Source organism: Anoplophora glabripennis, unplaced genomic scaffold (genome assembly GCF_000390285.2).
Source record: "Anoplophora glabripennis isolate ALB-LARVAE unplaced genomic scaffold, Agla_2.0 scaffold78, whole genome shotgun sequence".
Lineage (NCBI taxonomy): Eukaryota > Metazoa > Arthropoda > Insecta > Coleoptera > Cerambycidae > Anoplophora > Anoplophora glabripennis.
The window spans coordinates 979,970-992,916 of record NW_019416286.1 but is presented as its reverse complement, the minus strand read 5'-3'; the positions used below and the strand labels follow the sequence as shown (position 1 = coordinate 992,916).

The 12,947-nt window shown below is 31.8% G+C and overlaps 1 protein-coding gene across 2 annotated transcripts in view; it reads right to left on the bottom strand.

The window, feature by feature from the left end:
• The window catches only part of LOC108907945 (G-protein coupled receptor Mth2-like), a 74,845-nt gene extending 62,765 nt beyond the window's left edge, over positions 1-12,080 (bottom strand). Inside the window, exon 1 of one of the 2 annotated variants that reach the window (XM_018711806.1) lies at positions 11,531-12,080. In XM_018711806.1, the coding sequence (XP_018567322.1) occupies positions 11,531-12,014 (484 nt within the window). In that variant the 5' untranslated portion in view covers positions 12,015-12,080. Of the gene's footprint in view, positions 1-7,940; positions 8,459-11,530 lie in introns of those variants that run through there. The other variant, XM_018711809.2, reaches the window with a different exon arrangement.
• Positions 12,081-12,947: the final 867 nt, after the last annotated feature.

Below are 12,947 nucleotides of genomic sequence, written 5' to 3'. Positions count from 1 at the left end.
ATGCTGAATTACTGTTCTCAACATTTTTTAATAAAGCTTTTACCTGCGGAAGAGTGGTTATATAGATATTCTTAAAGCTATTATAAACATATTTGTGCTACTTGGGATGGCTCAAAAAAATAGAAAATTTTCCAGAAAAGTGACAATTTCTATTTACTAATTGACCTGTTTCAGCGATTTTTTTAAATTTAAATAAAAATATGAATTTTGTTCCATTATTTCGAGACATACTGTATACAAATAGATACATTTATTTTTACTGTTATTAAAGTATTTTGCCATTTCCTTTTTTTACTTATATGATAAAATTAAGGTTGTTAATTGTCTCCCGTTGGAAAGTAGAAAACAAACCGAAATAAATTACTAACGTAGACGACAATGTAGTGACAAACTAATCAAGTTATATTATAAGATATAAGGGATATGAACGCTTTAGCAAATAGGTACGTAATATTTTTTACGAAGCTAATTTGTCAACCAGCAGCAGCTGATGAAAATTATTATTAAATAAATTATTATAGTTTTCTCATATTTTATTAATATTATTATAATTGTTTCTAAAAATTTTCTTGTTAGCCTTTTTTGCGAAGTTTCTTTCATAAATACATTTATTCTATTATAAGCTCTTTATTATGATCTTTAAATTTATTCTGTAACATTTTTATTCAGTTACGATTGAATGTTTATTGTTTTTTAACGCTCTGTACTGAATTTGGATACTGACGTAGATCTTCGACCAGATTAAGGTACCTATATTTATGGAAATCTATCTTTGGGATTCCCAAAAGTCGGTCATTTTACGTAAAAGTAAATATTTCTCCTCAGATTCTGACGACTTTTAAGCATTTAATCTATTAATTATTTTTAGAATCCGACAAATTCACATTTCACGAAAAACTGAAAACTTTATAAAAATTACATATTGCGCAATATGGCAGCAGAAAAATAAATTTTAAATAATTTTTAAAATACTGACAGCACTTACAGTAAATTCGGGGAAAATCTATGTCTCTTTTCGATAGTTTCTTCTTTTCATAACATACATAAGCACTCAATCCTTTCCGTGACTCAGAAACAAACGTTTCCAAGCAAAAATGTTCGAATGTGACAAGCTTCTCGAGATCCAGCCAGAACAAGGTGCCGTTAGTCTGAAGGTAATAGTCATCGTGCGTCAACAATAAATATTCTTCATGTTCCTCACATTTCTTGCTGTGGATGATGTTGAAGGAGACATCGGTCCCGTTGAAGATATTAGAACCATTCATTTCGATATTAAAATCGTCCTGTGATGAACACACACATTTATTCTTCTGTAGAACGTGATGTTCCGGGCAACATTTTCGTAGGCAAGGATAGGTTTCGTTACATACGCTGTAGTTATCTTCCGTCTTATGGTTAAGAATGGTAAGACCGCAACAACCACTAATCACCAAGATGTTAATCGCTGTTTTGATCGTGAGAGTCACCCGCATGGTTTTTAAAATGAGCTGTTTGGTTTATTTGGTAGCACTAAATGGCATCAATGAACGTATCAGACGTGGGTAGCCGTATGTATATTTTGGTATTTATACTCGTAAGAGAATTGAACTGAAATTTAATGCGATGAATCACTTGAGGACGATTAAGATAGGTAAAATTTAATAACTTAATAGAAAGCCGAGATACAAAGACTGGGCGAGCCTAGAACAAAAATAGTCACAAATGAATCGAGATATGTATATCTACATCTATATAGTACTTTTTTTTTAATATTCTGGGACATTTAGGTAGGTACTAGATAACGTTTATTACGACTGTGTCCAAAATTTATTGAATTAGTTATATTCAGGGTGATTCAGAACTTATCCAAAAAAAAAAAAATCTGAATGTACAGGGGACCCTTACAAATACAATTTTGTAAAGAATCAAAAAGGGCAGTCCGAAATTGATTTAAAAATACACTTCTGCACGGCACTGGAAACTGGTCCACTGTAAAACCTGACCTCGCACAATGCGACCGGCATGGCGGTGTGATAAAAACGGACAAAAACTTTCGCAAGGAAAGAAATATGTAAATAGAATTTTATCGCATCTATTTTATATCGGCAAATTCAACTGCTTTTGCCTTTATTAATTAATAAAATTAATTTATGTTTTTATACAATAAAATCATTTGATATACCCGATGTTACAACAATTGTTCAAAATTTTATCCACCAACGTGTAAACACATTTGGGTCCATTGTACTCAGTTTCTACGAACTAACACAAATGTTGTCTTGCTTCACCATAACACAAATGCTTCGCCATAAATTAAAACGATATCCATCAACTCCGAGTTGCTATACACGCAAACCATTTTTGACACTAACTACTAAAAACCTATTGTAAACACCACAGATAACCGGAAAATATCGCAACGACGATTGCAAAATGGAATGCTTGAATGGAGTGTAGACGGCGTTTACACACGCTTAGGACAATGCCAAATGGTACAGGGTGGGCAATTCGAACAATTTCTCTAGACTTACACAAACATTAGTGTAATTTTACTCGTTTGAAATGTAATTTTGTCAACTTTGTCCTTTTCGGAGCCATTAATAGTGTAAGTAGACAATTATCACTTATAAGAACTTAAGGTGCATTTTTCTAAAAAAAATTGTTATGTAAGACATCGAAATTTTCACACCGTTGTTTAGATAATTATCACTGTCATCAATTTCGAACGAAAAAAATATGCGTTGTCATTTAAAAAAAAAATTATGTCATCGCTGCCGTAAGTGGATTATCGAAAAAAAATTTTTTCCACATAACAAGGTGCCCTGGATCAAATAAAAATCGACGGGTCTCACCGTCTTTCGAAACAAAAATTTTTTAACGAAAATGTGAATTTTATGCAGAACATTTTTACCACGCTGTATGTGCAATCAAGGAGATCCCTAAATTAAATCGTTAATATATTGAAGGCACTTTTTATATATTATACATAACAACTGATTCAAGGTCTAAAAATTTATAAATTTCTATGTAAAATTGCTTTTAGATCTGAATACTCTTTTAGTGTGACGTCACATAGGCAACCCACAACAAATTGTCGTAGTTGAAATTGTACAGACCGGGTCTGACCAATGTGTACTATTTACATAGATACTATAAAAATGAACAACTTAATTTAATTTTAAAAAGGTCTAAACGATGAATGTTTGCTACCTCTACTGGAGTAAAATTCAATTTATTTACAAATATTCAGAACTCTGTAACAAGGAAATATCTCACAAACAAGAGATGGCGGCACATGTACAACTTTATCAGAGGCAGTATATTACATTCGACGGTAAAATAACTGATGATAGTACCTACAATAGGAACTTTGAAGAAATCTTTATTTGCCTTCAAAAAGTTATTCAAGTATAAAATGTTGCATATTGCGAATTGAAATTGAAATTGAAATTTTAGTCTAAATACCAAAAAAAATCGTATAAAACTAAAATAAAACGTAAAAATAACGTTTCCAATATACGAGCATACAAAACATTTTCATTTTACTCAATTTGAGTAAGGAAGATCTTATGTATTGCTAGAAACTAAGTAGTGCAAATATGTTTGAAATTTTTTAAAAGATATAAACACGTATTCGTAATAAGAAATAAAAAAGCATTTATTTAAAATACTTACATCATGTCACAGTCTTCAGTATTATATTATTATTTGGTTTTCTATTTTGCGATTGCCTTATTTATAATGGTATTTAGTTAACTCCGGAAGATAGTTTAGTAAATATTGAACATAAAACTAAGTCATACTTCATTGAAGATAACAGAAATATAATAAATATACTTCTATCAAAGGTAACGTATTGAAATTATCTTGAACACCGCAGGTATCTGCCAGGAAATTAGGACAAATTGTGCTTAAAACATTTCTAAAGAGTTTACTACTTATTTGAAGTACATGCGTTGTGGCATGATATAGTTGTTTTTTCTCTTTGCCCTTTACAGCCGCTTGAAAATTATCAAACTAAAAATATAAATAACTATTTATCATTCAATAAAATCCGACGTTCTTTAAAACATGCATATTTCACATTAATAATTTAATAGACAATAGAAATTTGAAATTATTAATGGCTTTTCTTTGCTGAAGGTACTTCTGTGACAAAAACTACTAACAATACCTGACAGTTGAAACTGACAACAAATATGCGAAAGGTAATAATTTTCTTCTGGAGCTTATAGAGTAAAAGTGAGATAAATGATATATTTATATAACAAATTTTGATTTTTAATTTAGCGGAAGTAAAAATGATTTTAATGCCTAGGCAGTAAATGTGACACTTTAGTGTCTGATAGCTGTCACTAAAACTACTCCTTTAATGTCGATCGGCGAAAAAAAAGAAAAGTTATAGTGGAGTACACGTAGCTTAAAGATATACATTATTTCAGAATGATTAGTATAGCCTAGGATTTTCATAAAACCTTTTGCAATCGCTTTGAAATTGCTTATAGAAAAAAGTTATAAACTTGTATTTGTACTCTAATTATGATTTAATTGTTTAAACAATAAAAAATGTTTTTTCAAAGATTATTTTAAATAAATCAAAAAATTTCAAACCAATTTTAATCAAATTGATGCTATAGGGGTTTTCGAGGTCACTGAATAATAATATAATGATAAAAAATAAAAATTCAAAATGGCTGATCCAATATGGCCGACTTTTTTAAACAGTTTATTAAAAAATGAAAATTTTCAAAGCAATTTTAATCAAATTGATATTATAGGGGTTTTCGAAGTCGCTGAACAAGAATATTATATCAGAAAATAAAAATTTAAAAAGGCTGAATCAATATGGCCGACTTTTTTAAAAAATGTATTTAAAAATTACAAATTTCAATGTAAATTTACTTAAATTGACATTATAGGAGTTTTTGAGGTCTCTGAACAAGAATATTATATCAAAAAATGAAAATTCAAAATGGCTGATCCAATATGGCCGACTTTTTTAAACAATTTAAAAAACACATTTTTTTCTAATATTCAATAATATAATTCTCGAATCATGAGAATGAATTATATTACCAGATAAACTTCAACTACATAATTTCATCATGAAAAAATATTAACTAAAACTGAATCTCGCGAAAAATTTATTGAAAAACCGTATTTTTTGGTATTTTATGCAATATTATAGTAACAAAATAGACAAATAGGGGAACTAATTAAAACTATTAGGCTATAAATTTATCTTTGGCTTGAAAAATGCAAAATCATGATCATGATATTCGTTCATCTTCGTTTCTCATTTTTTTTTCAAGAGCATATGAAATACGTAGGTATCTTTCATTTCAGCTTAGAAAAAATAAACTTCATTGGTACCTATTAATGTTGCCAGTTGTGATGGTTCATCTTTAATTTCATAGCAAACGAATACTTGGATACTGTTATTGATAGAACCGATGCAATATCGATTTGGTGGAAACACAACATGTGGATGGTTATTAACGCCTCGTATTATTATTGACCCATTTATCTGCAGATAAAATTCTTGCTCTTCTATTTTGGGCATGTTCTTGGGACACTTTTTTCCATAAATGTAGTGATAATCACTTTTGGAGACATTCGGCACTATCGTAAACATGTTATAGAAAACAAGTGAATCACTAACATTTGATTGGGTACAATTTGCAACAGGCGCGTCAATAGTTAATGTTTCCTTAGGTGGACAACACATTCGAACACGCGGTTTGTTGGAAAGGGTTTCGTTGTTGTCAAAAGTAATTTCATCACTACGCGTTTTGGGTATCGTTTCACTTTCACTAAACGCTTGGTACATTAAATGTATAAAGCAGATAAACTGACAATGAGAGAGCTTCATCTTGCTATCGACTAATGGCTTACTGAAGTAAAGCCTAAATTAATATTCTCTGGAAGGCCCAATTGATAATAATACCGCAAATTTAAAATTCAAAGATAAGAAATAATAATTTATGACGTAAAAATTGCAATAATAACCACAGATCTTATAGTTATGTGACCATTAGTTGTATAGAACCCGTCAGATCTTAGAAAGTCAACCCAAAAAGAGGAAAAATGTTGCTAAACTGTTATTGTAGGTACATAAACGTAACAAATTTTATAAATAATAATGGAAAATGTGTAATACCTGTGTACAAGCGTCAGTCTTTAAATTGAGGGGGTAGTTTATATAACCAATGGTATAACTCTCATAATTTATATACAGGGTGTCCCATAATATGCGGGCAAGCTCTTGGATTTTTTAAAATAACATGACAAGTTTCTTTAAAAAATTTTCTAAAAGCGCTCCCTACGGAGATACAGGCCCCTAAAGGACGCCTCTGAAAATCCATTTCTTTTAATGTTTAAAATACTTTGTGTAATTTAATTTTTATTCAAAATCAAAAAATTCTCTCGCTTCTATGGAAAACTGCTATTTTGGATCTGAATTACATAACGATTAAAGGACGATGCATGTTTCTCTATTGGAGTAAAATTGAATTTATTTACAGATATTCAGGAGTTCTGTAATAAGGAAATACCTTACGAAGAACCATTGGCAGGACGTGTACAACTTTATAAAAATAATGGGTTCATTGAAAAAATCTATATTTGCCTTCAAAAAGTTAGTCAATTTAAATATGAAATGTTGCATATTGTGAACAAAATCTGCAGTGTTTTGTGAATACATATTCATAAATATTTGAGATTTTAATGTATAAATATCAAAGAATATCGTAGAATTAAAAAAAAATCATTTTAACGTTTCTAATGAGATAATATCTATACATATACTAAGCACAGAAATTAAGGGTTATTAAAAAAATCCAGAAATTTTGGGTGATTTTCAAACAGCTGTAACTTGAAGGGAAATAGTCGTAGAGAGAATAAAAAATAAGGAAATTGAAGCTTCAAGTGTCTAGTTTTCAGATCTTACAAAATACAATGTAACTAAAAACAAATAAATTGGACATTTTAAGATCTCATATGCTGCTATTCGTAGTAATTTTCATGCGAAAATAAGAAAGAAATTTCCTTAAAATAATCACATCATAACACAGTCCTCAATATTCTATCAGTACTTAGTTTACCACTTTACGATGGCCTTATTTGTTATGCCATATAACTTTTCGTTAACATATATCATTAAATACTTAACATAAAGATAAATCAGTAAAGGCTTAACATAAAATTAAATATACCGGATGCTACTATCAATGTTGCTTACAGAAATTGTTTTGAACACCGCATATATCCTGGAGGATATTATAATACTTACGTCTATAAAATATATGTGCTTAATACCTTTTTAAAGAAGTTTACTACTTATCTGAGGTATATACGTTGTAATGTCGTAGCATTTTCACTTTGCCCTTTACAGCAGGTTGGAAATTGTCACAGTGAAAATATAAATAATTATTTATCATTCAATGAAATTCAACATTTTTTAAAGCATGCATATGTTACAATAATAATTTTCCTTTAGTAGTAAATTATGTAGGAACTAACAGAAATCTAAAATTAGAAATGACTCTTCTTTGCTGAAGGTACTTCTGCGACAAAAACTAAGAATGAATGATAATAGCTAACAGTTGAGACTGAAAATTGGATTGGTAACATGTCAGAGAGAAATTTTATACCCATGTGAATAAAATAATACTCAAAATTAACACCTATGTCTTTATATACAGAGAGCCCAATATTTACAGAATAATGTTTATAACTTTTTAGAAACACCCTCTAAAAAAATTGTTCTGGCGAAAGTTTTTTAGGTGAAAAGCACAATGGTCAATAAAAACAGTTTAATGTCCAGTCATCGGGAGCGTGGAAAGTTTTCAACAAACTCGGTACTAGATATTATCTGTATAAACTATATGCTTTTTGCAACCCTGATATAGGAAATACGTATCTTTTATTTCACCCTTAGAAAAGATAAATTACATTAGTACCTATTATTGTGTGCGTTGATGACTGCTCTTCAATGCAAAGTAATGCTGTGATACTGTTATTGATATTGCCGATACAATATAGACTTGGTTTATATACAGTATCTGGATAGCCATTTTCGCCAGGTATTAATAGTAACCCATCGATTTGCAGATAAAATTCTTCCAGTCTTATCATCGGCATATTATTGGGACACTTTGATCCATAAATGTATTGATAATCACTTTTAGAGACATTGGGCAATATCGTAAACTTGTTATAGAAAACAAGTGAATCACTGACATTTGATTGGCTACAATCTTCAACCGGCGGGTCAATAGCTAATGTTCCATTAAGTGGACATATTCTAACATGCGGTTTGTTGGAAAGCTTTTCGTTGTTTTCAAAAGTAATTTCATCACTACACGTTTTGGGTATAGTTTCACTAAACACTTCGTATATTAAATGGATAAAACAGACAAACTGAGTCAACCTCATCTCGTCATCGACGAATGACTTACTGAAGTCGAGCAGAAATTATTATTTTTTGGAAACTACAATTGATAATAATACCGCAAAAATAAAATTTAATGATAAGAACTCGCTCTATTTCACTTCACTGATAACGTAGGCTTATTTCCCAAGAGAGATCGGAGTAGATTTGTTTAATAGCAATTTATCCAGTTTGCTTAGGCGTTGCATGTAGAAAAGTGGGGGTATAGCGAATAATTGTCGTGGCGCTAGCGTTCAGGTCTTGAATAGAAGTCCCAATTCTGAACTTTGAAACCATCTATAGCGTCGCAGTGAATTCTTATGGCATAACAATGGATTTAAGACAAATGCAGCGAAGTTTGTTTGAAAGCCCCACAAAAAAAAATGGGAGGTCCGAAAGACAAGACTGTACATGCTGTATATTCTTGGCGTCGATGAATCCGCATACGGTGTCCGTTTGACCCGATCAGGTCTGGGTTAAGGTCGGTTCAAGGACAAATATCAATTGCCAACAAAGTAAACATATATCCTGAAAATTTAGTGTGAAAATGGACCCAAATTGGACTATGATTTAGCAATTTTTCTGTCCGTTTTCACCCTAAATAAAGATTTTACAAGGTACTGGCCGATCCGTATAGCTTCTGAAAATAAGTAGGAAATTATATGTCAGATCTTTGAGTTTAGACTTTTTTGCATGCCTGATATTCTACCAATTAAAATGGCCCCTAAATATTGTGAGCCAAACTTTGACGAAGATTGTCTTTTATCGATTATTGGCATCAAAATGTAGCGTAGCACTACGACCACTCGAGTTTTTTTTTGTGCCTATTATTTTAATTTCATTAATATTGAGAGAACTGTGCAATGATTTTTACTCTAAAAATACAGTTAATTTGTTGTGCTGGCATAAAGAATACCCAACATCCGGATTCTACAGGGTGTCCGGTAACTACGGGGAAAAAATAAAGGGTTATATAGAGCAGGTCAAACGAGTGCTAGTACTTCATATAAACTTTTTACCTAGGTGCCACTGTTGAGGAGTTATTGTCACTCAATGTAAGAAGTTGAAAAATGAATATTGCCCATTATTTCTAAAGGGTTACTTTGATTAACTTGAAATTTGGGGGATCAAAGCAACTCATTCAAATGTATCTTTGTACATTTAAAATTGAATCAAATATTTTTTATTATACAAGGACGGTCGAAATTATTTTCTCAAAATTTACGCAACTTCGACATAGCTATCAAATTTGACATTTCGCCCTCGCAAGCAGATAACCCTGTTACTTTTCTACAAAAAAGTTATACTTCATGACTTATGAAAAAATTAACGGTTGTCAAGATAATTAAACTTTTGTATTTTGTGTATAGCCACAACCGGAGACACAACGGTACAGAAAAAAGTTAAGAATGAAACATATGGATTAAAAGAGGTAACTTCAGTAAATGCTCGATATGTCCTCCATCTAGTTCAGTGTACTTCCTTATTTTTTTAAGGTTATTTTGTTGCACTTTAAATAGCATTTGTGGATTCTGTTTAATTTCATTACAATGATGTTCTATTCTTGCCATCAACTCTTCTCTTGTATAAACCGGAGTTGAATACACCAATTCTTTTAGGTAACCCCATAAGAAGGAGTCAATGGGGTTAAGATCTGGTGATCTAGGTGCCCATAAGTGTGGTCCGCCACGTCCAATCCACCTATCACCAAATGTTGCGTTGAGGTAATTTCTATCTTCACGACTGAAGTGGGGCGGTGCGATGCATGAAATACATCTCCTGTCTTGTTTGCAATGACATATTTTCTAGTAGTAGATTTAGATCGTGTCGTAAAAAATTCAAATATCGGGCACCGTTGAATCTATCCGGTAAGAAAAAGGGGCCTACTAATTGGTTACCGATTATTTCTGCCCATCCATTAACTATGAATCTTTTCTGGTGTCTGCCTTGAATGACTAAATGAGGGTTTTCATCACACCATGCATGTAAATTATGGGAATTCATAATTCCGTCCCGGGTAAAACCTGCCTCATCCGTAAACAATACAGATCCAACAAAATTTAAATTGTTTCTTTGTTTTCGCGAAAACCAATTGCAGTAATTTAATCTTGCAGGATAATCTTCCGGTCCCATTGCATGTACTTTTGGAATGTGATAAGGATGCAATAATTGTTCTTTTAGAACCAGGTGAGCTACCCACTTAGTGGTTCCATTTTGCCTTGAAAGTTTTCGTAGGCTTGTTGAAGGATCTGCTTCTATTTGATCCAAGATCTCTTCTTTAATTTCTGAGTTTCTGGCACGTCTAGGGGCTCCTTCCCCACCACGTCGTGGCAATATGCTTCCTGTATAGCGAACGGTTAAAATAAATTTGTAACTACTTTCTATTCATTTATACCTGTTTCCCTTATGCGACGATCACATCTTTGAAAAGTTTTCCGATTTGGTACATTCCGATCTGGAAATCGTACCGAGTATGTTCTTTGAGCTTCTAAAGAATTGTAATGCGCTTCTCCATAAATCAAATGTATATCTGCATATTCTTCATTAGAGTATTCCATTATTTTATTTTAATTTTTCACTAAAACGGGAATTCATTTTAAGCTGCCTTAGTGCTTGTTACCTTTTACGCGTATCTACTAATTTGATTATAATAATGTGATAATTAATTCCCCTTTACACAAAATATAAAAATGTAATTATCTTAACAACCGTTCATTTTTTCATAAGTCATGAACTATACCTTTTTTGTAGAAAAGTCGCCTGCGAAGGCGAAATGTCAAATTTGACAGCTCTGTCCAAGTTGCGTAAATTTTAGGACATAATTTCGACCGTCCTTGTATAATAAAAAATATTTGATTCAATTTTAAATGTATAAAGATACATTTGAATGAGTTGCTCCCCCAAATTTCAAGTTAATCAAAGTAACCCTTTAGAAATAATGGGCAATATTCATTTTTCAACTTCTTACTTTGAGTGACAATAACTCCTCAACAATGGCACCTAGGTAAAAAGTTTATATGAAGTACTAGCACTCGTTTGACCTGCTCTATATAACCCTTTACTTTTTCCCCGTAGTTACCGGACACCCTGTATTTAGAGAATTTATAAAAAATTACATACCTATGAAAAGTTCCCAAGCTTTTGATTCCTGTTCTTTCTCCATACAAACTAATGCCCCCGACTGGTTATTGACAAGGTCAATGCAGTAATATCCTGGGGCGTAGAAATTATCAGGATAGTCGTCTCCGCCGGTTATTAACAACGACCCATTAGCCTGCAGATAGAATTCGTTTTCCTCAATCATATGCATATCGTGAGGACACTTCAATCCGTAGACGTAGTAGTAATCACTCTTCGAAACATTCGACAAGAAAGTAAAATTGTTGTAAAAAACAAATGCGATACTAGAATTTAACTGTTTACAACCCTTGTAGCCACTAATTATGAAGAATGCCTCATCGTCCGGACAACACTTTCTTATACAAAATTTTTTCTTTGAAACGGTTTGAGCACTAGGCGAGTTACCATTGAGGATTTCAGTTGCATTTTTACCAAACACTTCCAATGTAAGATGAAAAAGGCACAAGACTATAACACACTTCATCTTGCCATTAAACAGCGTTTCACTGAAGGCCAGAACAATTCAACAACTTGTGGAAACCACATTAGACTAGTGACTTCCGATTTGATTATTCAGGATGTTTCCAGAGCATATAATTTATGAAATGACGGGAAAGCTATTCTATAGGTCGGAAATTTTTTATCGCGAAAAGAATAATCTCTTTAATTTTGTACATTGAAAATGTTAATTTTTCTTTAATTACACATATAGATTGTTGTACAGGGTGTTTCAGGATTAAGTCGACAAACTATAAGGAGATATTCCTCATAAAAAAAATAAGAAAAAATCAAGTATACATTTTTTCCAGATACGCTTCATTTTTGAAATATAGGGCGTTAAAGATTTTTAAAAAAATTCGAATTTTTTAAATAACTTCTAAACGAAAAAGGCTATTTAAGCAAAATTTGGCATGACACATCTTCTTGTAAGATAACATTTTTCCATAGAAGTAGAAGTCCCGCAAGCAACCAGTGGCGGAGTTATGGGGAGTCAGACTCATTAAATTATAAAAAAAATGTATACGGCCCTACTGAAAATAAAAAATGATGCTGTTTTGGATAGAACAGTTATTGACAAAAAGTGTACATTCACTTTTTTCCTAACTCTTATAGTTTCATGGCAAAATTGATTTTTCGGAAGGGTGCTTCTGGATTCTGCCGATAAACTTTAAAATGAACCTCAACAACAATTTTCGAGTAGGCTGCTGTCAAGCAATGTTAATTTGACGTTTTAAATGTTATTTTGCGAATTGTTGCATAAATTATCCATTATGGCTGATTTACATTTTGCGAAGTAACAAGTGCAGGTGAGAAGTGATTAGTTATCATGTTTTTATGGTGTTAAGTGTAAACAAAATGTTCACACAGTGGTAAGTGCTTCTTACAAGTCCAAAGTGTCGGTACTGTGCGAAACCGT